We start from the raw sequence: 25998 nt of genomic DNA, 5'->3' as shown, positions 1-25998 counted from the left end.
CCCATGGCGATAACAGATTTCTCATGATCCCAGAAACGAAGGGGTTGAAATGCTTCTTTACCTTGAAACGTCTGGAACAGGGTATCAGGAATTAAGTAGGAACCACCTGGAATTTACTGCTCTTTGCCTACAGCACAATTGCCAACCATTCCCCAAATTAGGCAAATGGTGATTAAAGACCACCATTTTGTTATACGTAGGGCTGTGGGCTCCGGCTGAGAAGAGGCACAACCTGTTGTAGCTTATAAAAAAGGAAAGCTCTTTGGAATGGAAAGTCCTGAGAGCCAGTAGGCGAGTCTGCTCCCCAGGAGGCGATAGCATCCCAAGTCCACTAGGATTTTAGCTTCAACCACCGGACTGTCTTTCGTCCAGACTGGACCAGGAAGTCACATCAAAGGGCCGAGCAAGACCCTGGACAAAGCAGCTGGGTGAACCAAGTTACAAAGAAGCCAAGGAAAGCTGCAGAATGGCGAGAAAAGGCAGAGACGCATAGGAGGGATAAGACGGGAGGAGGGAGGCGGGGAGGGAGGGGAGAGAGCAGAAAGCCGAGCACGGACGTCAGGAACAAAAGCTCCGGCGGAGTCTGGCGGAGGCACTAGGGGAGCACGGGGTGTTTTGAATAATTATTAAAATTAGCATGTGTCTGCGCCATCCTGTGGGTGTGGCGCAGAGCGGAGTGTAAACTCTAGCGGGGCCGGAGCAAACACTGGATTAGCGGCAGCAGCCTGCCAGCCTGCCCGGGAGTGTGGGGACCAGCGCGCGGCACGCCGACCGGCACGATGGCCTCGTCTCAGGGGAAGAGCGAGCTGAAATTCGCCGACTGGATGGCAACTCTGCCGGACAGCATCCACAGCATCCCCCTCACCAATTTAGCCATCCCAGGTAGGCGCGCAGAGGCTGCCGACGGGGCGCTCCACCCGCCCCGCCCTGCATGATCTGCCACGGAGTGGTAACTTGCCACGCTGCCCGAGGGAGAGGAGCTCGTCCCCAGGGGTGGGTCTCCGGCCAGGCAAGCGCGCGCTGAGAGCCTCGGGCCTCCTGGCGTTTTGCAAACCTCTGGGGACCGTGGCGCGGCGAGTCAAGGTGACTGCTGTTGCACTGGGCTGTGGAAGCAGGCAGGCTGTGCGAGAGGACTGGGGCAGGGGGAAGCCTCGGCCCTAGGGTCCTCCTCGTGCCCCCTCCCACGGTTTTCCTCCTAGACTCGGGGTGGGGGGGGGCGGGGGCGATTTCTGGGTCTGCGGGGTGACAGTGCGCGGGGAGCGCGAGCTGGCGTCCGAGGGCTCGGCTCCGGCTCGTGGACCTCCGACTCCATCCCTGTCACGGAGTCGAGCGGATTTGGTAGATTTCTCGGTTAGAACCTACCCGAACCATTAATATTCGTCCCCAGTCTCCTTTAAAGAGACAAAGCGCTTCCCGAAGAGCGATGAAAGTTCGGGGACCCGCGGCGGCGTGACCACTGCCCTTGACGGGGAGCTGAAGGGAGCGAGGGGCGGAGGGGCGCCGCTTCCCGGTTTGCGTGGACCCGGCGGGCTTGGCCGCGTGGTCACCGTCTGGATTGCGTTCCGAGTGCTGTTAGCGTCGTGTAGCGCCCGGGTCAGGAAAGCAAACCCTTGCGGACCGAGCGTCTGCTGCTTGGGACAGAAGCCCAGCAGGGAAACCTGCGTGAGCGGCGGCCGAGGGTGCGATGAACTGGTCAACCAAAGGGGAAAAAGCGGACAGTGCGAGCGTCCAGACAGCCTAGAAGGAAGTCCGGCAAAGCGAGGAAGAGACGCGAGGGATCCAGAGTCTTCAGCATGGCGCGCGCGGTTTAGACCAGAGAACTAGGCAGCTTGCTGGGGCGGGAGCGCTCAGTAGCCCCTAGCTCAGGTGTGCAAGAGAGAGGGACATTTCAGGGCGGACTACTACGGTGAGAGCTGGGGCCACGGCCATACTTGGTTACCAATTTGACTCTTCACTTGGGCTGCGGGTGCAGATGTCTGATCCCTCCAGGACCCGGCTAAAGGACAATTTACCCAAAGGTAGTTCATCCCTAGCCCAGAGCTCAGCCTGGTTATCAAGTTCACCCTTCTGGTCTATCTCCTCTTGACCTGCCCCATCCAGCGCCCCCTCTCAGCCACTGGAGGAAGACATAATAAAGAGGAAAGGAGAAAAAAACAAGAGAAAAGGGTTCTTTTGAAAAATCCCAACAGGCTGTATCTAGCCAGCAGCGCTGGAATTGATCAGTAACTCAAATCAGTGGTCGTTAGTCAAGTGGATGTTTGGCTCCTAGGACAGGCACAGGTTGCATTCTGAGGGCCAACCCCTGAAGGAAGGGTTTGTCTCCTTTTGCCCTTCTTCAAGAGGTTGCTTCCCAAGAGCCCAGGTATCTCCGAGGAAAAGAACAACCCAGCTTCTCCACCCTGCACTTACCCTGAGACCCGGGTGAGCCTCCAGATTGCTCTTTTGAAGGAGACGATAGAAAGTGCACAACTTTGTTGGCAAAATTTCACTCTCACTTCCACAGGCGTTCCTATCTTTTCTTGCTTTTTATTTGGCTTGTAGACGGTTGCTTTCATATGATCTCACCTGAGCATTTCTGTACACATAGAAAGTAATAAAGGCAAGGACTCTGATGCCAGCCTTCTGATAGATGACTCACCAGATATGCAGGGGGTTTAAAAGCCTAAGTTCACATTGCTAGTTCTGAGGGATGGTATGATACTATGTCAGAATCTATATTACATTTCTCTAATTCTTCACCTTTCAAAGCCATAGTATTTACACCAGATCACATAATCCTTCCCCAAACCTCATGAAGCACACTGGTTCTATTAACTCCATTTCATAGATGCAGCTCAGTGAAGGCAAATGATGTACCATCAGATAAATGATCTGGCCCCTAAAGTGGTCCTTGGGGAAAGTCTCCTAAGACTTTTAATAGGGAAACGCATTGGGATTTGTATCGGGATGACTCAGTGGCAAGAACTACTAACCAGGGTGAGGGGACAAGGAACGAGGCTTTAGCAGGATACAGGGCAATTTTCCTTTTCTTCCCATGAGTCAAAGTGAAAACCTGAGGTCAGAGACTTTGATATTCTGCTTGTCTTCCAGTAGAGGCATTGGGGGTGAGACTGGGAGGCTTCACATGAGACCCATTTTGAATATAGTACTAGAGGGGCTGTGGCATTGGACACAGTGGGAATTTTCACTGCTTTCCCAGCCCTTCTTAATATTATACTCAAAGCGAATCCCCTGCAAAGCATCCCATTCTCACCCCCAATACTTCTGAGAAAAAAAAATGTTTTGCCAAATCCACACCCCTGAATTTCCCCAGGATTTTGTAAAGTAGGTTTGGTAGATCCATATATATAAATCTAGGTGTAAAAATGGGTTTGGTACTTTTCTGCATTGCTCAACTGTGAGAATTTTTGGAGGAAAAAAGACATTCAAACTTTGATACAGAAGACTAATTGGAGACTATTAAACACTAATGGAATAATTGCCTTAAAATCATGCTAATAGCTTCCTGGCTGCTACATGTTTACTTGGCCAGTTGCTGCAGCTTGAATTAAGTAATTATCTCCACCATTTAAAACCACTCCTGATGCACCATACAAGTGTTTCTGTGGAAGGGAACGCCTGCTCGGTCATCCACTAAGTTCAGGTTTTCTTAGGTGAAGCAACCAGAGAGTGAAGAGCTGCTTGATAATGAGACTACCCTCTTGGGGCAGCTGACCCAGATTATTCAGGGCTAGTGCAAAGAACAATATGCAGGTGCGTGATATTCCCCACCATGAGTGCAGTTCTGGCATCTCTAAACATTTCTCTCCTGTCTGCGTCTTTAATGCTTTCAGAACCAAATCGCTTACTGGCTGTTTTGCATTTAAATGGCGTCATGATTTGGTATTGACTGGCCTAAGGAATTAAGTTAGTATTAGTAGTTTTTACTTCTAGTCTACTTTTCAAAAGAATGGTACTGTCAGAATACGTTGACAGTTACTCAGATTTTAGTCTCATTCGTCATTTCTTCCAGGCTCTGATGACACCAAACTAAATTTTCATTCATACATGTTTCTTTAAACAATATCCTGGCATTTTGGGTTATGAATGATACTTCCTCTCACTATGGGCAGGTGAGAGAGGATCGACAGAGATGCAAACAGAAAGACAGACTATAAAATTCAGGTGAGAGCGAGTCTGATGAATTTCTGGCATCATTACAGTAGAGTTCTAACTCTATAATCATGGTGCCTCCAGAACCATGGTAAAGAGATCCATCATTGGAGCAAGCAAGCTGTTGCTTGATCTGGGTAAAGTGTTAGTGATCTGGGTCTATGATAGGTAGTCATTCTGTCCAAAATTTGAAACATCGGGCAGGGTTTTATTATTCCATGGGAGGGATCGGCTGTGCGTTTTCTGATATGTGGTGAAAATCTTCTTCACATAATGAAGCAAACTGACCAAGTGACAATGAAAGATGGGCTAAAATATGTGGTATTGGAATTCAGAGAGGATGTATGTTTCCTTGGCATTGGAGGAGTTCATGGAGAAGTGGAGACCTCAAGATGGACCCCACAATCAGAGGCTCCTTACCCCACCCCTATCCTTGGAATGTATTTTCCACACCTGGAGCCCTTTTCAAGGATGCTGCCTTAAGAGAGTAAGTTGTTATTGAGACCATCTGGCAGTACACGTGACCGAATCTGGGTAAGGCCTCTAAGATTCTGGTGGGTGGGTGCAAAGATGTACTCTTCTTGAGGCCACTGAAGACAAGCCTTGTATGTAGGTTCTCTTGCTTTACTAAACTTGCCACCTACCAGGCTGGGGGGGGCCTGCTTCTTTCTTTGGTCTCTCCTGCCCTCTGTGTACACAGGTCAGGGTTTAAACCAACGCTTAAACTTTCGATAAGGAACACAGAAATACTTTGGAAATCAATAATCATGCTGTTGATTTTGTTCATTTCTTCCAGAAAATGCCAATGGCAATGAAAAAGAGCAGTTTTACTTAGAGAAATTAGATGTTTATATGGTCCTGATTTCTGTGTTCTTGTGTCTGCTTTTATTAGTTTTTAATGTCTTTCCCTACAACGATCTCTTCTTGTTGCCAGTATTTCTGGAGCCAGCTGTCTTTTTCCTTTTCCTTGTAACTTACTATTTCTGTTTTGATTGGGATGAGACCATCTACAGGACATATCTAGGATTGGGTCTAATTGTACAAATTTCTTTTAAAAAGCAAGTTTTTTTCCCTATAATTTTAGTCAGGGTGGTGACACTGAGATTAATCCTGGAAAGCAAACAAAAGCAACAAAATTGTTTAGGATGAATATCTTTCTTGTGTTGCCTTTCCAATTCCCAGTTTTGTTTTTGATTTTGCTAAAAAGGAAAAATTAAATATCTGGAACATAATTTATTCTAGGACTTTTCTTGATGAGTTGAACTGAATCACCAACTTTTAATATAAAGTGATCCTGATGCCATTTTACAAAATGCTTTCTCATGTACACACATGTTTTCTACATGTTCTATCAGTAAACCTCCAAGGCTTTGCCACTCAAAGTTGGTCCAGGAAGCAGGGAAGGAATAGGGGAGCTTGTAGAAATGGAGCTCAGACTCCACCCCTCAGACCAGTTTAATTACAATGAGCATTTTATGTGATCCCCACGTCTTGTTTTTTTGTTTTTTTGTTTTTTTTATTTATTTTTAGAGAGAGTGCGTGAGAGAGCGCACAGCGGGGGAGGAGCAGAGAGAGAGAGGGAGACACAGAATCTGAAGCAGGCTCCAGGCTCCAAGCTGTCAGCACAGAGCCCTGTCGCGGAGCTCCAACCCACAAACTGTGAGATCATGACTTGAGCCGAAGTTGGACACTTAACCAACTGAGCCACCCAGGTGCTCCCCTCCCTAGGTCTTGTTATATATACATTTAAAGTTTGAAAAACACTGCTTTAGGGTAGCTTTAAAGAGATCCTTTATGTAAGTGGCAGAGCCAAATTTAAATATACATTTTTGAGTAAGCTCTTTCTATTGGACTATGCAGTCTATTTATGAGCATTCCAATTTACAATCAGGCTTAGAGCCAGAATATGGGTATTTGACTCCAGGCTAATGGCCCAGGTTGGGAACATACTGATAAGCTGATATTATAGTTCCTCATGCACCTTGAACATAAATGTGACTTAATTGCTACCTAAGTGTTCAAATTAGGTCGCTGTGATAAATGTAAAACCTTTCCCCTCATTTCCTTAAAGTACTGCTATCAGCCATCAACAGCACTTAAAATCATCCTATCTGGTGATGCTTGTGGTCACTAATGACAATTTAGGAAACCACCCTGTGTTGGTTCGTTGTCCATTGGTGTCATTCTTCGTTATGTTACAGGCTCAGCTACTATTGTTGTATTTATAGGTTACAGATTCATTCAATTTATCTATAAGCTAGAACTTTTCAGTGTTGCTCTTGAGTAATAGTGGTATCATGAATGCAAAATGTGTTAAATTATCAGCATCAGAAAGCCATCAAAACCATAGGTGAACAATAAATTGATGTTTTATTAAAAAGGAAATGATTGAGGGGTGCCTGGGTGGCACAGTCGGTTAAGTGTCTGACTCTTGATCTCACGGTTTTTGAGTTCGAGCTCCACATTGGGCTCTGTGCTGATGGTGTGAAGCCTGCTTGAGATTCTCTCTCTCCTTCTCTCTGCCCCTCCCAGCGTGTGCTCTCTCAAAATAAATAAACTTAAAAAAAGGAAATGATTGATCTTGTTTATTTTGCAAACCATGCCTCATTTGTTTGAAGCATGGTTGACATGGAATAGATATATAAATATGGTTATAATTCACTTACTTGAATTTTGGTTATTGAACATAATCTGTGTTCTAAAACAGTTAAAATTTTTAAGAATCCTCAAATTGCTTCAATGAATAACACAATGTTTACAGGTTAAGGCTTACACACTTCACCCTTATGCAAATTTCTCATATCTTTACTTAGAGTTTATTTTCTCATATTTGATGCCAACCCTACCCAATCCAAATAGAGAGTGAATTACAAAGAAGAGGAATATGACTGCTGAGTGTCATATATCAGCAGTAACATAGGGAATATTCACGGGGGAGACTAACAAAAGAAGACCCAGGGACACAGAAGGTAGGGTTTCCTAAACCCTGCCACTCCCAAAGTAAAATCAGAATCATGGGGAAATTGTCTGTTTTGATACTTCCCAGACACCTCTTTAATGGACTTCCACATAGTTCTAGAAATCTCTGGTAAAATTCTTAAGTATGCTTTTTAAGCTGATTTTGGGGGCTACCACATACGTGGTATCCGCCATTTTTCTTCTTTCCTGTTTTGAGGACACTTTAAGGAGTTGTCACTTTTGCTGATTGGACATCTACAGGACCTGTGCTTCCACAATTTTTATACCCACAATACCACTGCTGCTGACAATCCCGCCACGGCCAGAGCTATGTCTGCAGAGACCCAACGTGGAGGATGTTAGTGTGTCAAAAAGGCCCTGGATTCCACTGTGGTCAGAGGCTCCCAGAACTGGTTTCCCTATTGAGGAAGCTGCTGATGCCAACTTCTGACCTGGTCTGCCATCACTGCTTGAGCTACGAATGCCAACATTGACAGAAACTTTTAATATTTTTGCCTAGCAGGGATGTCAGCAAAAGAGCTTTCTGAATCTATATTGATTCTTTTGTTGTTGCCCCCTTACCCTAGAACTCAGGTATGAGTTTATAAAATAGAAGATAATATGTAGGATAGACTTTGTTCCTTACTGTGAATTATTCTCAATTTTAGCCCACTCTCCATGCGCACGTGTGTGTGTACACACATATAGTGGTTATTGACTTTAACTATTTTTCCAAGAAGCTTGTCTTTTCCCTCTGCCCTGTAAGTAGACCTCTGGTGGGTGCTACCTAATTAATCCTTCCTCCGGACGGGTCCAGAGTAGGAATGCAGCTGGGGTCTATACTGTTTTTGGTGAGCAGCCTGGAACAATGTAAATAGAGCCAAATAAACTGACATACCTAAAGTAATTGCTGACACTGCCGTTGTTTGAAAGCAGAAGAGTAGAGTAATTGATGTACTCTGAGACTTAAAGAAAAGTTTAAATCTCATGCATACATAGATATGTATACACACGTTTTATTGTTGATCAAAGGAGTCAGCTCTGTTAATATAGAAATTTTTACCTATTACGACTAATGAAGCTGCCTCTTACCTAAAAGCATTAGTTTGGGGAAACCGGATGAGCACTCAAGGAACTGGATACAATCATGGGACTTGATAGTTTCAAGAAGTTTATATATTCTCTTATTTCTCCTTCTCTGGGTGGGGTTAGGATCCATCTTAGAAGATTGGGGGCCAGAAAAATGCCTAAATCACATATTCCAGAAGGCAGGAAAAAGTGAGAGAGAAATTTACCATGGTTCACATGGAATTCTGCTGCCAGAAGCTTTCTACAGAGCCATATGTTTTTATTATGCTCTATTAAGAGAGGAAGATGGGTCAGGAAGAGGGGCAGGAGGAGATGGTTAAACATTCTTGAGAAGCAGCCAGGATTAGTCACCTCCGGAGGCCAGGTACTGAAGCAGATGGCACATTGATTTGTTAGATGTGCTCTTGTTATGTTCCTATCTTTCATCACAGACCCTGGGAATGGACAACTCTGTTACCACTCTATCTTAAATGCCAGCCAATACTATGTTTCACATAGAATTCTTCCTGTGAATTAATTTTTACGAAGCAGCCATGTTTATCCTTAGTCAACATTATAAATGATAGTTGTGTTCCTTGATCTACTTGGAGAATTTACTTCATGAAGAAAAGTGGACTAAGATGAATGGGTAATCTTAGTTGCCTGCTAGGCTTTCCTGGAGGTCCCCTCTGGCTTCTTGGGTGGCGAAGAGGAAGATGTGCTTGAAGGTGTCCTAATGGGCAAATGGGAACTTATCTCAATGCGTGTCTCAGGCCACATTGCACTGTGGAAGGAGGAGGGGCAAGGGGAGGGAGAGGAGGAGGAGGAAGTCCAGGGCTGTTTTTTGTAGAGTTAGCTCTAAACATACTCCTGCCATGTCTTGCCCTGAGCTTTTCTCCCAGGAAAGGGTAGGGGAGAGGCGGTGTTTGGGGGTTGGGGTAGGTGGTCAGGGGGATGTGAAGATACTGACTTGAAAGTTGCTAGAAGGGAAGGCTAAAGAACTGTTTTGTTTAGTCTTGATCACACCCTCAGGTCCTTATTTCTCCTTGTATCTGTTCAAATTCCTTGGGTCCAGCATTAGAGTCCCAGTCTTGAAAATGTCCTTATTTCTCTTATCTCACTCTTTCTATCTGCTTACCTGGAAAAGCTTCAACTTCATTAACCTCTATTTTTTTTAAAACTTATTTAAATCCCAGAAAACTTCAGTGGCTAAACATTACTGGTGGAAAAATTACATAGCCTGGATGCCTCAACTCACTAGAAATTTCTGACCGTGTATCTTATTGTACATCCCCAGTAAATTAGTTTCCCTGTTCTCTAAGATGATAATTTCATATTTCTTCTTGCTCCTCAAATCAACTTGCTCCTTCCCACCTCACTCTAAACTTAGGACCTCATCTTATGTTTTACACGCACACACGCACACACACACACAATATACGTACAGAGAAGAACTTCCTCAGTTTCCCATCATTAGCCCAGCAACCTACCTGCACTGGTTTCTACACATTCTGCTTTTTCTTTATGTAAGAGAAAGCCCTGGATATGTTCCTCCCTAAGTCCACCTTCTCTACTTGTGGTCTGGATCCCATCCACTTAAATCTCCTCAGAGTTTACTCCCAAATTCATCCCCTCTCTCTCCTGTGTCATTATTTTTCTCTACCTCTACTGGATCACTCCAGTCAGTATACAAACATATGTTATTATTGCTCCTCTTAAAAAAAAAGCCCTCTGGCTCCATACCAGCCTCTCTCTCCACTGTACTATTTCTCTCTGATATTTGTAAAAACAACTCCTCTGTCTTGAAGTTTCTTCCTTTTCTCTCTTTATTCCATGCTAATCTCATTATTTCCCTACCACTGGCACTAAAATTGTTTTTATCACGTTTGTCAGTGATCTGTATTTTGCCAAAGCTAATGGTTAATTCTATATCATCTTATTTGATCTTTCAAAATCATTTGATGTGTTTGACCCCACATCCTTTCTTAGACATGTTCTTCCTTTGGCTTCTTATGGCACTTAAAAAAATTGTGGTAAAAAACACACAACATGAGATTAACCCTGTTTTTAAGTGTATAGTATTATTAGCTATAAATATAGTGGTGTGTAGTATATCTCTAGAACTTTTTCATCTTGCATGACTGAAGTTTTATATCCATCAAATAACAACTCCCCACTTCCTCCCTCCACCACCCCTGGCAACCACCATTCTACTTTTGCTTTGATGGGTTTGACTACTTGATGCCATTTGAATGTAGTATTTGTCTTCTGTATCTGGTTTATTTCACTTACCATAATGTCCTCAGGTTTCATTCAGCATATGACAGTATTTCCTTCATTTTTTATGGCTGAGTAATATTCCATTGTATGTATATTCTACATTATATTTGTTCATCCATTGATGGACAGTAGGGTTGTTTCTACATCTTGGCTGTTGTGAATAATGGTACAAGGAACATGGGAATTCTAGTATCTCTTTAATATCCTTATTTCAGTTTTTTTTTTTTGATAAATACCCAAATATGGAATTGCTGGGTCTTATAGTAGTTCTGTTTTTATTTTTTTTGAGGATCTGCCATATTGTTTTCCACAGCACCTGTATCATTTTACAGTCCCATCAGTAGTAAACAAGGGTTCCAATTCTCCACATTTTCACCAACATTTATTTTCTGTTGTTGTCTTTGATAATGACCTTCCTATCAGGTATGAAGTGATATCTCATTGCAGTTTTGATTTTAATTTCCGTGATGATTACTGATGTTGAACATCTTTTCATATACCTGTTGGCTATTTTTATGTCTTTTTTTGGAGAACTGTCTATTCAAGTCTTTTGCCATTTTTAAAGTTATTTGGTATTTTGCTATTTGGTTGTAGGGGTTAATTATATATTTTAGAAATTAATCCCTTATTGATATATTGTTTGAAAATATTTTCTCCCATTTCAGAGGTAGCCTTTTCACTCTATTAATTGCTCAATTACTTTCTTGCATGTGGAAGTTTTTTTATTTTTATTTTTTATTAAAAAATTTTTTTAATATGAAATTTATTGTCAAATTGGTTTCCATACAACACCTGTTGCTCATCCCAACAGGTGCCCTCCTCAATGCCCATCACCCACTCCCCCAACCCCCCATCAACCCTCAGTTTATTTTCAGTGTTTAACAGTCTCTTATGGTTTGCATCCTTCCCTCTCTGTAACTTTTTTTCCCCCGTCTCCTCCCTGCTGGTCTTCTGTTGAGTTTCTCAGGATCCACATAAGAGTGAAAACATATGGTATCTGTCTTTCTCTGCCTGACTTATTTCACTTAGCATAACACTCTCCAGTTCCATCCACATTGCTACAAATGGCCAGACTTCATTCTTTCTCATTGCCAAGTAGTATTCCATTGTATATATAAACCACATCTTCTTTATCCATTCATCAGTTGATGGACATTCAGGCTCTTTCCATAATTTGGCTATTGTTGAAAGTGCATTGGGGTACAAGTGCCCCTATGAATCAGCACTCCTGTATCCCTTGGGTAAATTCCTAACAGTGCTATTGCTGGGTCATAGGGTAGATCTATTTTTAATTTTTTGAGGAACCTCCACACTGTTTTCCAGAGCGGCTGCACCAGTTTGCATTCCCACCAACAGGGCAAGAGGGTTCCCGTTTCTCCACATCCTCTCCAGCATCTATAGTCTCCCGATTTGTTCATTTTAGCCACCCTGACTGGTGTGAGGTGGTATCTGAGTGTGGTTTTGATTTGTATTTCCCTGATGAGGAGTGACATTGAGCATCTTTTCATGTGCCTGTTGGCCATCTGGATGTCTTCTGTTTTTTTTTTTTTTAATTTAATTTTTTATTTTTAAAAATTTACATCCAAATTAGTTAGCATATAGTGCAACAATGATTTCAGGAGTAGATTCCTTAGTGCCTCTTACCCATTTAGCCCATCCCCCCTTCCACAACCCCTCCAGTACCTCTCAGTTTGTTTTCCATATTTATGAGTCTCTTCTGTTTTGTCCCCCTCCCTGTTATTTTTGCTTCCCTTCCCTTGTGTTCATCTGTTCTGTGTCTTAAAGTCCTCATATGAGTGAAGTCATGATTTTTGTCTTTCTCTGACTGACTAATTTCACTTAGCATCATACCCTCCAGTTCCATCCATGTAGTTGCAAATGGCAAGATTTCATTCTTTTTGATTGCTGAGTAATTCTCCATTGTATATGTATACCACATCTTCTTTATCCATTCATTCATTGATGGCCATTTGGGCTCTTTTCATACTTTGGCTATGTTGATAGTGCTTCTATAAACATTGGGGTGCATGTGTCCCTTCAAAACAGCACACCTGTATCCCTTGGATAGATACCTAGTAGTGAAATTGCTGGGTCATAGGGTAGTTCTATATTTAGTTTTTTGAGGAACCTCCGTACTGTTTTCCAGAGTGGCTGCACCAGCTTGCATTGCCACCAACAATGCAAAAGAGATCCTCTTTCTCTGCATCCTTACCAACATCTGTTGTTGCCTGAGTTGTTAATGTTAGCCATTCTTATAGGTGTAAGGTGGTATCTCATTGTGGTTTTGATTCGTATTTCCCTGATGATGAATGATGTTAAGCTTTTTTCATGTGTCACTTTTTCATGTTTCACTTTTTTTCATGTGTTGGTTGGCCATCTGGATGTCTACTTTGAACTATCTATTCATGTCTTTTGCCCATTTCTTCACTGGATTATTTGTTTTTTGGGTGTTGAGTTTGATCAGTTCTTTATAGATTTTGAGTACTAACCCTTTATCTGATATGTCATTTGCAAATTATCTTCTCCTATTCTGTCGGTTGCCTTTTAGTTTTGCTGATGGTTTCCTTTGCTGTGCAGAAGCTTTTTATTTTGATGAGGTCCCAGTAGTTCATTTTTGCTTTTGTTTCCCTTGCCTCTGGAGATGTGTTGAGTAAGAAATTGCTGTGGCTGAGGTCAGAGATGTTTTTTCCTGCTTTCTCCTCTAGGGTTTTGATGGTTTCCTGTCTCACATTCAGGTCCTTCATCCATTTTAAGTTTATTTTTCTGAATAGTGTAAGAAAGTGGTCTAGTTTCATTCTTCTGCATGTTGCTATCCAGATCTCCCAGCACCATTTGTTAAAAAGACTGTCTTTTTTCCATTGGACATTCTTTCCTGCTTTCTCAAAGATTAGTTGGCCATACTTTTGCGGGTCCAATTCTGGAGTCTCTATTCTATTCCATTGGTCTATGTGTCTGTTTTGTGCCAGTACCATGCTGGCTTGATGATTACAGCTTTGTAATATAGCTTGAAATCTTGGATTGTGATACCTCCTGCTTTGGTCTTCTTCTTCAAAATTACTTTGGCTATTCGGGGCCTTTTGTGGTTCCATATGAATTTTAGGATTGCTTGTTCTAGTTTCGAGAAGAATGCTGGTGCAATTTTGATTGGGATTGCATTGAATGTGTAGATTGCTTTGGGTAGTATTGACATTTTAGCAGTACTTATTCTTCCAATCCATGAGCACGGAATGTTTTTCCATTTCTTTTTTTTTTTTTTTTAATTTTTTGAACGTTTATTTATTTTTGAGACAGAAAGAGACAGAGCATGAACAGGGGAGGGTCAGAGAGAGGGGGAGACACAGAATCCGAAACAGGCTCCAGGCTCCGAGCTGTCAGCACAGAGCCCAACATGGGGCTCGAACTCACGGACCGTGAGATCATGACCTGAGCTAAGGTCGGATGCTCAACCGACTGAGCCACCCAGGCGCCCCTGTTTTTCCATTTCTTTGTATCTTCTTCAATTTCCTTCATAAGCTTTCTATAGTTTTCAGCATACAGAAAACTTTTACATCTTTGGTTAGTTTTATTCCTAGGTATTTTATGATTCTTGGTGCAGTTGTGAATCAGTTTCTTTATTTGTCTTTCTGTTGCTTCATTGTTAGTGTATAAGAATGCAACTGATTTCTGTACATTGATTTTGTATCCTGCGACTTTGCTGAATTCATGTATCAGTTCTAGCAGACTTTTGGTGGAGTCTATCAGGTTTTCCATGTATAGTATCATGTCATCTGCAAAAAGTGAAAACTTGACTTCATCTTTGCCAATTATGATGCCTTTGATTTCCTTTTGTTGTCTGATTGCTGATGCTAGAACTTCCAACACTATGTTAAACAACAGCGGTGAGGGTGGACATCCCTGTCGTGTTCCTGATCTCAGGGGGAAAGCTCTCAGTTTTTCCCCATTGAACATGATGTTAGCTGTGGGCTTTTCATAAATGGCTTTTATGATGTTTAAGTATGTTCCTTCTATCCCGACTTTCTCAAGGGTTTTTATTAAGAAAGGATGCTGAATTTTGTCAGATGCTTTTTCTGCATCGATTGACAGGATCATATGGTTCTTATCTTTTCTTTTATTAATGTGATGTATCACATTGATTTGTGAATATTGAACCAGCCCTGCAGCTCAGGAATGAATCCCACTTGATCATGGTGAATAATTCTTTTTATATTCTGTTGAATTCGATTTGCTAGTATCTCGTTGAGAATTTTTGCATCCATATTCATCAGGGATATTGGCCTGTAGTTCTCTTTTTTTTGCTCTGTCTCTGTCTGGTTTGGGAATCAAAGTAATGCTGGCTTCATAGAATGAATCTGGAAGTTTTCCTTCCCTTTCTATTTTTTGGAACAGCTTGAGAAGTATAGGTATTATCTTTGCTTTAAATGTCTGGTAGAATTCCCCAGGGAAGCCATCCGGTCCTGGACTCTTATTTGTTGGGAGATTTTTGATAACTGATTCAATGTCTTCGCTGGTTATGGGTCTGTTCAAATTTTCTATTTCTTCCTGTTTGAGTTTTGGAAGTGTGTGGGTGCTTAAGAATATGTCATTTCTTTCAGGTTGTCCAATTTGTTGGCGTATAGTTTTTCATAGTATTCCCTGATCATTGCTTGTATTTCTGAGGGATTGGTTGTAATTCCATTTTCATTCATGATTTTATCTATTTGGGTCCTCTTTTTTTTTTTTTTTTTTTTTTTTGAGAAGTCTTACAAGAGGTTTATCAATTTTGTTTATTTTTTAAAAAAAACAACTCTTGGTTTCATTGATCTGCTCTACAGTTTTTTTAGATTCTATATTGTTTATTTCTGCTCTGATATTTATTATTTCTCTTCTTCTGCTGGGTTTGGAGCGTCTTTGCTGTTCTGCTTCTATTTCCTTTAGCTGTGCTGTTAGATTTTGTATTTGGGATTTTTCTTGTTTCTTGAGATAGGCCTGGATTGTAATGTATTTTCCTCTCAGGACTGCCTTCACTGCATCCCAAAGTGTTTGGATTCTTCTATTTTCATTTTCATTTGTTTCCATATATTTTTGAATTTCTTCTCTAATTGCCTGGTTGACTCATTCATTCTTTAGTACGATGTTCTTTGACCTCCATGCTTTTGAAGGTTTTCGAGACTTTTTCCTGTGGTTGATTTCAAGTTTCATAGCACTGTGGTCTGAAAGCATGCATGGTATGATCTCAATTCTTTTATACTTATTAAGGGCTGTTTTGTGACCCAGTATGTGATCTATGTGCATGTGAGAAGAAAGTATATTCTGTTGCTTTGGGATGCAGAGTTCTAAATATATCTGTCAAGTCCATCTGATCCAAGATATCATTCAGGGCCCTTGTTTCTTTATTTATTCTCTGTCTAGATGTTCTATCCATTGTTGTAAGTGGAGTATTAAAGTCTCCTGCATTTACCACATTCTTATCAATAAGGTTGCTTATATTTGTGATTAATTGTTTTATATATTTGGGGGCTGCTGAATTCGGTGCAGAGACATTTATAATTGTTAGCTCTTCCTGATGGATAGACCTTGTAATTATTATATAATGCCCTTCTTCATCTCTTGTTACAGCCTTAATTTAAAGTCCAGTTTGTCTGATATAAGTATGGATACTCCAGCTTTCTTTTGACTTCCAGGAGCATGACAGATAGTTCTCCATCCCCTCACTTTCAATCTGAAGGTGTCCTCAGGTCTAAAATGAGTCTCTTGTGGGCAGCAAATAGGTGGGTCTTGTTTTTTAATCCACTCTGATACCCTATGTCTTTTGGTTGGAGCATTGAGTCCATTTACACTCAGTGTTATTATTGAAAGATACGAGTTTAGAGTTATTGTGATATCTGTAGGTTTAATGCTTGTAGTGGTGTCTCTGGTACTTTGTGGTCCTTGCAACATTTCACTCAGACTCCCCCTTAGGATCTCTTATAGAGCTGGTTTAGTGGTGACGAATTCCTTCAGTTTTTGTTTGTTTGGGAAAACCTTTATCTCCTTCTATTCTGAATGACAGACTTGCTGGATAAAGGATTCTTGGCTGCTTATTTTTTTTCTGTTCATCACATTGAAGATTTCCTGCTGTTCCTTTCTGGCCTGACAAGTTTCAGTAGATAGGTCTGCTACTACCCTTATGTGTCTACCTTTGTATGTTAGGGCCCGTTTATCCCTAGCTGCTTTCAGAATTCTCTCTTTATTCTTGTATTTTGCCAGTTTTACTATGATATGTAGTGCAGAAGATCGATTCAAGTTATGTCTGAAGGGACTTCTCTGTGCCTCTTGGATTTCAATGCCTATTTCCTTCCCCAGATCAGGGAAGTTCTCAGCTATGATTTGTTCAAGTACACCTTCAGCCCCTTTCTCTCTCTCTTCTGGAATTCTTATGAAACGGATATTGTTCTGTTTGATTGCATCACTTAGTTCTCTAATTCTCCCCTCATACTCCTGGATTTTTTTTCTCTCTTTTTCTCAGCTTCCTCTTTTTCCATAATTTTATCTGCTAATTCACCTATTCTCTCCTCTGCCTCTTCAGTCCATGCTGTGGCCGCCTCCATTTTATTTTGCACCTCATTTATAGCATTTTTAAATTCATCATGACTATTTTTTAGTCTCTTGATCTCTGTAGCAATAGATTCTCTGTTGTCCTCTATGCTTTTTTCAAGCACAGCGATTAATTTTTTCAAGCCCAGCGGTGGCTATTATTCTAAATTCTTGTTCCGTTGTATTGCTTAAATCAGTTTTGATGAATTCTTTAGCTGTTGCTACTTCCTGGAATTTCTTTTGAGGAGAATTCTTCCGTTTCATCATTTTGGCTAGTTTTCTGTCCCTTATGTGTTTTAAAAGCTTGTTGTGTGCTCTGCACCTGTGAGCACTGCTATATTAAAGGAGGGTCATACACTGTCCAGGGCCTGGTGCTTCAGGAGGTTTTTTTTCTGGAGATTGTTACTTGCTCTCTGTTGTTGTGACTTTGGTTATTTTATTACCCTACTCGTAGCAATATTATGGACCCTCCACCAGGTGTGCTTTGATTTGTTCCTTGGAGTAGCCCTGTAAAGGAAAACAGACAAACAGGAGAAAAAAACCACACAAACGCACAAATAAGTAACACAAACAAACAAACAAAAACAAAAACCTAAAGAATAAAAACAAAAAACCCCAAAACACCCACTGCAAGTAAAGGAGAGGGTGGAGGTGGAGCTAAGGGAAGAGCACAAACAAGGAGAGAAATAACAGGAATGGGGCGGGGGCGGGGGTGGGGACGAAAAAATAAACATTGATTAGGCAGAGAGACTAAAAGGCTTAATCCAGAAAGATAGAAAGGAAAATAAAGATGGAGGCGGGGAAAATAAAGTTACCCAGATGGAGAAACTATATGGCTTGATTATTCCAGAGAGAGAGAGAAAGTGTAAAGAAGGAAGTGTAGAACATGTATCAAGACACTGGATTAAATATGTTTGTTTAGACAGACCAATAACCAGAGTAACCAGCCTAAGGGGAGGGAAGAGATAAGGAGGAGAAATGGGGGCAGGGGGAGAATATATCTCGATATCCAGAATTGACCTAGAGTTAATCCAGGCTGCATCACTTGTAGGTAGTAGCTGTCTTCAGGGTCTCTGCCCCTCCGGTGGATATGCAGTTACCCAGTGCAAGGGGGCGTGGTTTGGCGTAATCTGAACCTACCTCCACTATGGGCCCTGGGAGTGATCCCTGAGGCCTCGCCTTGGTGGTGGTGGGGCAGGAGGGGGGTGGATGGTGATTCCCCAGTCTCTTCTCCATGGAGCTGGACCCGGTGGAGTCAGTTTGAGTCGTCCTCACTGTGCCACTGGCGGAGATTGGGTGGTCCTTCTCTCTCTGCCAACTCCTTTGACTCTGCACTTGGCTAGGATTCAAAGACCCACTCCATGAGCTCTGGCCCTGGGGAGGCGCCTCTTAGTGCTGCAATATGTGGTCCCAGCTGGCTTTGTCTGTGCCACTGCACTTCAGGGAGGTCTGACTTCTCCTACTGCAGACTGAGCCGCTGCCCTCGCCTCTACCAGCCCCCAGGGGGGTGGACACAGGCAGGCTTTATCCTTCCTACAGCATTCCAGGCAAACAGTGGCCTTATCCTCCTGCAGAGTATACCCTCAGCCCAGCCACTGTGCCTGGGGGTGGCAGACGCAGGCAGGTTCTGTGCTATCATGCAGCCCTCCAGGGAGGGAACTGCTTTCTCCAGCTGTGGACTCAGCCTCTGACCTACCCCGCACCCAGGCCTGACTCCCCTCCTCCCCAGGTGCACTAACAGGGAGCCGGCTGGATCCCTCTCAGTCTCAGTCTGAGGTCTTTCTCCTGTCCAGATATGGTCCTGCACTTCCCTAGCTGTTCTTTCTCTTCTTTTTGTGTCTCCTCAGAAGGGGGTCTCTCCCCTCCATGCCCACATGGCCTTTTTTTATCTCTGCCTGTTCGCAGTTACCCACCTATCTTTTTTTCCAGCTTTCCCATTTTATTCCTAGAAGATTCCGTCTCTTTTCCTCCCAGGCTCTGGTGTTCAAAGTCCTTTGGCTTCTACACTTTTTTGTTTGAGAGACGCTGGAATTATGGATTTCCCCCTACTTCTCCACCATGTTGGCCCCCACATGTGGAAGTTTTTTAGTTTGTAATCCCACTTTTCTATTCTTCTGTTGTCTGTTCTCTTGGTGTCCTATGCAAGAAATAATTGCCAAGACAAATGTCCAGAAGGGTTTTCCTCATGTTTTCTTCTAAGAGCTTTACTGTTTCAGGTCTTATATTTAAGTCTTTAATTCACTTTGAGTTAATTTTTGTGTATGGTGTAAGATAAGGGTCCAATAAATTCTATTCTTTAGAATGTAGATATCCAGTTTTCCCAACACATTTATTGAAGAGCCGATATGTCATTGTATATTTTTGGCAACCTTGTCAAAGGTCAGTTGACTGTATGTATATGTGTTGGTTTAGTTTTGGGCTCTCCATTTTGTTCTATTGATCTATGTGTCTGTCCTTATGTTAGTACCATACTGTTTTGCTTACTATAGTTTTGTAATATGTTTTGAAACACAAAGTATAAGTCTTCCAGCTTCTTTTTTTTTCAAGATTATTTTGGCTATTTGGGTTTTTTGTGGTTTCTTATGAATCTTAGGACTGTTTCTTCTATTTCTGTACAAAAAGGTCATTGGGATTTTGATGGAGATTGCATTGAATCTGTAGATAAATTTGGGTAGTCTGGGCATGATAACAGTATTGTCTTCCATCAATGAACAGGGGATGTCTTTCCATTTATGTGAATCTGTTTATGTCAATCTGTTTCACAAATGTTTTACAGTTTTCTGGGTACAAATATTTTATCTCCTTGGTTAAGTTTATTACTAAATATTTTATTGTTTTTAATGCAGTTACATGGGATTATTAATTTCCTTTTTGGATTGTTTATATTTATTTTTTAAGTTTATTTATTTTGAGAGAGAGAGGGAGAGTGAGAGAGAGAATGAGCAGAAAGGGGCAGAGAGAGAAAGAGGGAAAGAATCCCAAGCAAGCTCCTCACTCAGCACAGAGCCCGACTCAGGGTTTGATCTCACAAACAGTGAGATCATGACCTGGACCAAAATCAAGAGTCAGACACTTGATCGACTGAATCACCCAGGCACCCCAGGATTTTTTTTTTTTTTTTTGGCATATAGAAAGGAGACTGATTTTTGTATATTGATTTTTGTATCCTGCAACTTTACTAAATGCATTTATTCCAACTGTTTGTGTGTGTGTGTGTGTGTGTGTGTGTGTGTGTGTGTGTAATCTTTAGGATTTTCTACATATTTGATCATATTATCTGCCAGACAAAATCATTTTAATTCTTTCTTTCCTATTTGAATATCTTATTTTTCTTGTAGAATTGCTCTGGCTAGGTCCAGTACTGTGTTGAATAGAAATGTTAAGAGTGGGCATACTTGCTTTGTTCCTAAGAGCTTTTAGCTTTGAGTGTGATATTATCACAGACATTTCATATATGACCTTTTTGATGTTAGGGTCATTTCTTTCTACTCCTAGTCTGTTTAGTTTTTTTTTTTTTTTAATATGAAAGGGTGTTGAATTTTTGTCAAGTGCTTTTTCTGCATCTGTTAAGATGATCATGTACTTTTAATCTTTTATTATGTTAATGTGATGCATCATATTGATTTTTTTTTAACATTGAACTATCCTTGCACTCTTGTGTTAAATCCCACTAGGTTATGGTGTATGAATTTGGTTTGCTACTATTTTGTTGAAGAGTTTAGCGTCTTTAACTCATCAGGGATATTGGCCTGTAGTTTTATTATCTTGTAGTGTTTTTATCTGGCTTTGGTAGCAGAGTAATGCTGGTTTCACAAATGAGTTTGGAAGTGCTACTTTTTAATTTTTTGGAGGAGTTTAAGAAAGATTGGTGTTAATTCTTTAAATGTTGGGTAGAATTCAACAGTGAAGCAATCTGATTTCCAGCTTTTCTTTGTTTAGGGATTTTTGATTACTCATTTAATCTCTTATTAGTTATAGATTTGTTCAGATTTTCTGTTTCTTCATGATTCAGTCTTGGTCAGTTGTGTGTTTCCAGGAATTTATGCATTTATTCTGGGTTATACAGTTTGGCATATAATTGCTCATATTAGTCTTTTTTTGAACTGTTTTATTTCTGTGGCCTCAATTGAAATATAATACATATATATAAAGAATATATTGTTTTTATGCATTTGAGAATTTCTCATTCTATTGATTTCTAGTTTTATTCCATTGTGGACAGAAAAAGACACTTGGTATTATTCTAATCTTTTAAAATCCTTGAGACCTGTTTTGTGACCTAACATATGATCTGTCCTGGAGAATGTTCCATGTGTGCTTGATAAGAATGTGTATTCTGCTATAGTTGGATGGAATATTTTGTGTATGTCTGCTCAGCACATTTGGTCTATAGTGTTCAAGTTCTCTGTTTCCTTGTTGATCTTTTGTCTAGATGTTCAATCCATTCTCCAAAGTGGAATATTGAAATTTCCTATGTATTTCTCCTTTCAGTTTTGTAGTATTTGCTTTGCATATTTAGGTAATTTGTATATTTCCCTTGTAAATTGACCCCATTGTCAACTAGGTTTTATCTGTGGGATGCAAAGATGTTTTAACATATACAAATCAATAAATGTGATATCCCACATTAATAAAATCAAGAATAGAAATCATCTGATCATCTCAGTAGATGCAGATAAGCTTTAACAAAACTCAATGCCATTTCTTGATAAATTCTCCCAACAAATGGGGTATGCAAGGAACATACTTCATAAAATAAAGATCATATATGACAAAGCCATAGCTAACTTCATACTCAATGATGAAAGCTAAAAGCTTTTTCTCTAAAATCAGAAACAAGATAAGGGCGCCCCCACCAATTATTCCTATTCAACCAAGTATAGAAGTGCTACCCATAGCAATTAGGCAATAAAAAGAAATGAAAGGCATACAAATTAGAAGGGAAGAAGTAAAATTGTCTGTTTGCAGATGACATGATCTTATATGTGGAAAACCCTAAGAACTCAGCCAAAAACCTGTTAGAACTAATAAACAAGTCAGTAAAATTTCTGCTTAGAAAATCAACTTACAAAAATCGGTTGTCTTTCTATACACTAACAACAAAATTTCTGAAAGAAATTAAGAAACAATTACACTTACAATAGTACGAAAAAAAAAACCCCAATAAAATACCAAGGAATAAATCTAACCAAGGAGATGAAAGATTTGTCCATTGAAAACTATAAGACATTAATGAAAGAAATTTAAAAAGACAGATTAATGGAAATATCTCCCATCTTCATGGATCATAATATTGTTAAAATGTCCATACCACCCAAAGCCATGTAGATATAGATTCAGTGAAACCCCTATCAAAATTCCAATGGCATTTTTCACAGAAATAGAAAAAAACTATCCTAAAATTCATATGGATCCACAAAAGACCCTGAATAGTCAAAGTAATCTTGAGAAAGAACAAAACTGAGGCTTCACAATTCCTGAATGAAAACTATACTACAAAGCTATAGTGATCAAAGCAGTATGGTACTGACATAAAAATAGGCACATTGACGAATGGAATAGAATCAATAGTCCAGAAATTTATCCATTCATATATGATCAACTAATATTTGGCAAGACAGCCAAGAATAATCAATGGGGAAAGGATAGTCTTTTCAATAAATGATGTTGGGAAAATTGCTATTTGCATGAAAAGAATGAAATTGGACCTCTATCTTAACTATACACAATAACTAGCTCAAAATGGATTAAAGACTGAAACTGTAACACTCTTAGAAGAAAACACATGGCAAAAGTTTCTTAGCATTGGTCTTGGCAATGACTTCTTTGGATACGACACCATATGTATAAGAAATAAAAGCAAAAACCTAAACCAAAGAGGTAAAATATCTGCATACTGAAAACTACAGAAAGCTTATGAAAGAAATTGAAGAAGATGCAAAGAAATAGAAAAAAATTCCATGCTCATGGGTCGGAAGAACAAATATTGCTAAAATGTCAATGCTACCCAAAGCAATTTATACATTCCATGCAGTCCCAATCAAAATTGCACCAGCATTCTTCTCAGAGCTAGAAAAAACTATCCTAAAATTTGTATGGAACTGGAAAAAAACCAGAATAGCCAAAGTAATGTTGAAAAAGAAATCCAAAGCTGGAGGCATCACAATTCTGGACTTCAAGCTGTATTATAAAGCTGTAATCATCAAGACAGTATTGTGCTGGCATAAAAACAGACACATAGATCAATGGAACAGAATATAGAACCCAGAAATGGACCTACAAATGTATGTCCAACTAATCTTTGACAAAGCAGGGAAGAATACCCAGTGGAAAAAAGACAGTCTCTTCAGCAAATGGTGTGGGGAAAACTGGACAGCGACATGTGGAAGAATGAACCTGGACCACTTTCTTACACCACACACAAAAATAAACTCAAAATGGATGAAAGACCTAAATGTGAGACAAGAAACCATCAAAATCCTAGAGGAGAAAACAGGCAACAACCTCTTTGACCTTGGCTGCAGCAACTTCTTACTTGACATGTCTCCAGAGGCAAGGGAAACAAAAGCAAAAATGAATTATTGGGACCTCACCAAGATAAAAAGCTTCTGCATACTGAAGGAAACAGTCAACAAAACAGGCAACCCCCCAGAATGGGAGAAGATATTTACAAAGGACATATCGGATAAAGGGTTACTATTCGAAATCTATAAAGAACTTATGAAACTCAACACCCAAAAAACAAATAATCCAGTGAAGAAATGGGCAAAAGACACAAACAAAAGACACTTTTCTTAAAAAAATTTTTTTAGTTTTTATTTATTTTTGAGACAGAGAGAGACAGAGCGTGAGAGGGGGAGGGGCAGAGAGAGAAGGAGACACAGAATCCGAAGCAGGCTCCAAGCTCTGAGCTGTCAGTAGAGCCCGACGCGGGGCTCGAACCCATAGACCATAAGATCATGACCTGAGCTGAAGTCAGAAGTTCAACCAACTGAGCCACCCAGGTGCCCCAAGACACTTTTCTAAAGAAGACATCCAGATGGCCAATAGACACATGAAAAGATGCTCAACATCACTCATCATCAGGGAAATACAAATCAAAACCACAGTGAGATAACACTTCACACCTGTCAGAATGTCTAAAATTAACAACTCAGGAAACAACAGATGTTGGTGAGGATGTGGAGAAAAGAGAATCCTTTTGCATTGCTCATGGGAATGCAAATGATGGATCCACTCTGGAGAACAGTATGGAGGTTCCTCAAAAAATTAAAAATAGAACTACCTACAACCCAGCAATTGCACAACTAGGTATTTATACAAGGGATACAGGTGTGCTGTTTCCAAGGGCACATGCACCTCAGTGTTTACAGCAGTGCTATTGACAATAGCCAAATTATGGAATGAGCCCAAATGTTCATTGACTGATGAATAGATAAGAAGATGTGGTATTTATATACAATGGAAATATTACTCAATGATCAAAAAGAATGAAATGTTGCCATTTGCAATGATGTGGATGGAACTAGAATGCATTATGCTAAGAGAAATAAGTCAGTCAGAGAAAGGCAAATATCATATGATTTCACTCATATGTGGAATTTAAGAAATAAACAGATGAACACAAGGGAAGGGAAGGAAGGGAAAATAAGATAAAAACATAGAGGGAGGCAAATCATAAGAGACTCTTTTTTTGTTTTGTTTTAATGTGTGCTTCTTTTATTATTTTTATGAAGATCATCTTTTTTATATGGTCAGGGGCCATTGGTTTTTCTTTTTTTTAACTTGTTTTATTTTGTATTTTTTAAAGTTGACATCCAAATTAGTTAGCATATAGTGCAACAATGATTTCAGGAGTAGATTCCTTAGTGCCCCTTACCCGTTTAGCCCATCCCCCCCAACCCCTCCCGTAACCCTTAGTTTGTTCTCCATATTTATGAGTCTAATCATAAGAGACTCTTAAAGACAGAGAACAAACTGAGGGTTGCTGGAGGGATGATGGGTAGGCAGATGGGCTAAATGGGTGATAGGCATTAAGGAGGGCACTTGGGATGAGCACTGGGTATTATATGTAAGTAATAAATCAGTAAATTCTACTCCTGAAACCATTATTATGATATATGTTAACTAACTTGGATTTAAATAAAAAAATGCATTCTCCACATTTTTAACAGAAAAAAAAACCTTCTTTGTCAAAAAAAAAGAAAAGAAATAAGCAAAAATGAATAAAAGCACATCACAGCACCTGGGTGGCTCAGTCAGATAAGCATCCGACTCTTGATTTTGGCTCAGGTCATGATCTCAAGGTTTCTGTGTTCGAGCCCCACATTGGGTTCCCTGCTGATAGTGCAGAGCCTGCTTGTGATTTTCTCTCTGTCTCTGTCTCTCTCTTTCCCTCTGTCCCGCATTTATGCTCAAAATAAATAAACTTAAAAAATTAAAAAAATAAATAAAAAAGCAGGACTATATCAAACTAAAAACCTTCTGCACAGCAGAAGAAATAATCAACAAAATGAAGAAGCAACATATAAGATGGTAGAAAATGTTTGCAAATTATATGTCTGATAAGGGGTTAATTTCCAGAATATAAGGAACTCTTACAACTCAATAACCAAAAAACAAACAAACAAACAAACAAATGAAAACCCAATCTGATTTAAAAATGAGCAGAGGACATGAATAAGGCATTTTCCAAAGAAAACATGCAAATGGCCAACAGGTACATGAAAATATGTGCAAAATCACTAATCATCAGAGAAATGCAAAAAACAAAACCACAATGAGATATCACCTAATATCTATTAGAATGGCCATTATAGAAACATACAGATAACCTGGCTAGAGATTCTAGAGGCCTCTCGAACCACTTTTGTGGATGTGTCTTCTCTGGGCTTGTGTTTATAGATTCTTCATTAGAGGGATTTGCTGGTCCCTCCTCTACCCTGCCAGCATCTCATAATTTCTCACTCCCTCTCGTGTTTATTATGA

The 25998-nt window shown here is 40.4% G+C and overlaps 1 protein-coding gene across 2 annotated transcripts in view; it reads left to right on the top strand.

Annotated features, from left to right (window-relative positions):
- The first annotated feature begins 267 nt into the window (after positions 1 to 267).
- PLCXD3 (phosphatidylinositol specific phospholipase C X domain containing 3) overlaps positions 268 to 25998 on the top strand; it is a 166371-nt gene continuing 140640 nt past the window's right edge. Inside the window, exon 1 of one of the 2 annotated variants that reach the window (XM_019464265.2) lies at positions 268 to 882. In XM_019464265.2, coding sequence (XP_019319810.2) covers positions 780 to 882 — 103 coding nt within the window. In that variant the 5' untranslated portion in view covers positions 268 to 779. The remainder of the gene's footprint in view (positions 883 to 25998) is intronic. The other variant, XM_019464264.2, reaches the window with a different exon arrangement.

This window comes from Panthera pardus, unplaced genomic scaffold (assembly GCF_024362965.1).
Source record: "Panthera pardus isolate Hobbes unplaced genomic scaffold, ASM2436296v1 HiC_scaffold_2, whole genome shotgun sequence".
Taxonomy (NCBI): domain Eukaryota; kingdom Metazoa; phylum Chordata; class Mammalia; order Carnivora; family Felidae; genus Panthera; species Panthera pardus.
The sequence above is the reverse complement of the archived record's forward strand: the minus strand, read 5'-3'. Positions and strand labels throughout refer to the sequence as shown.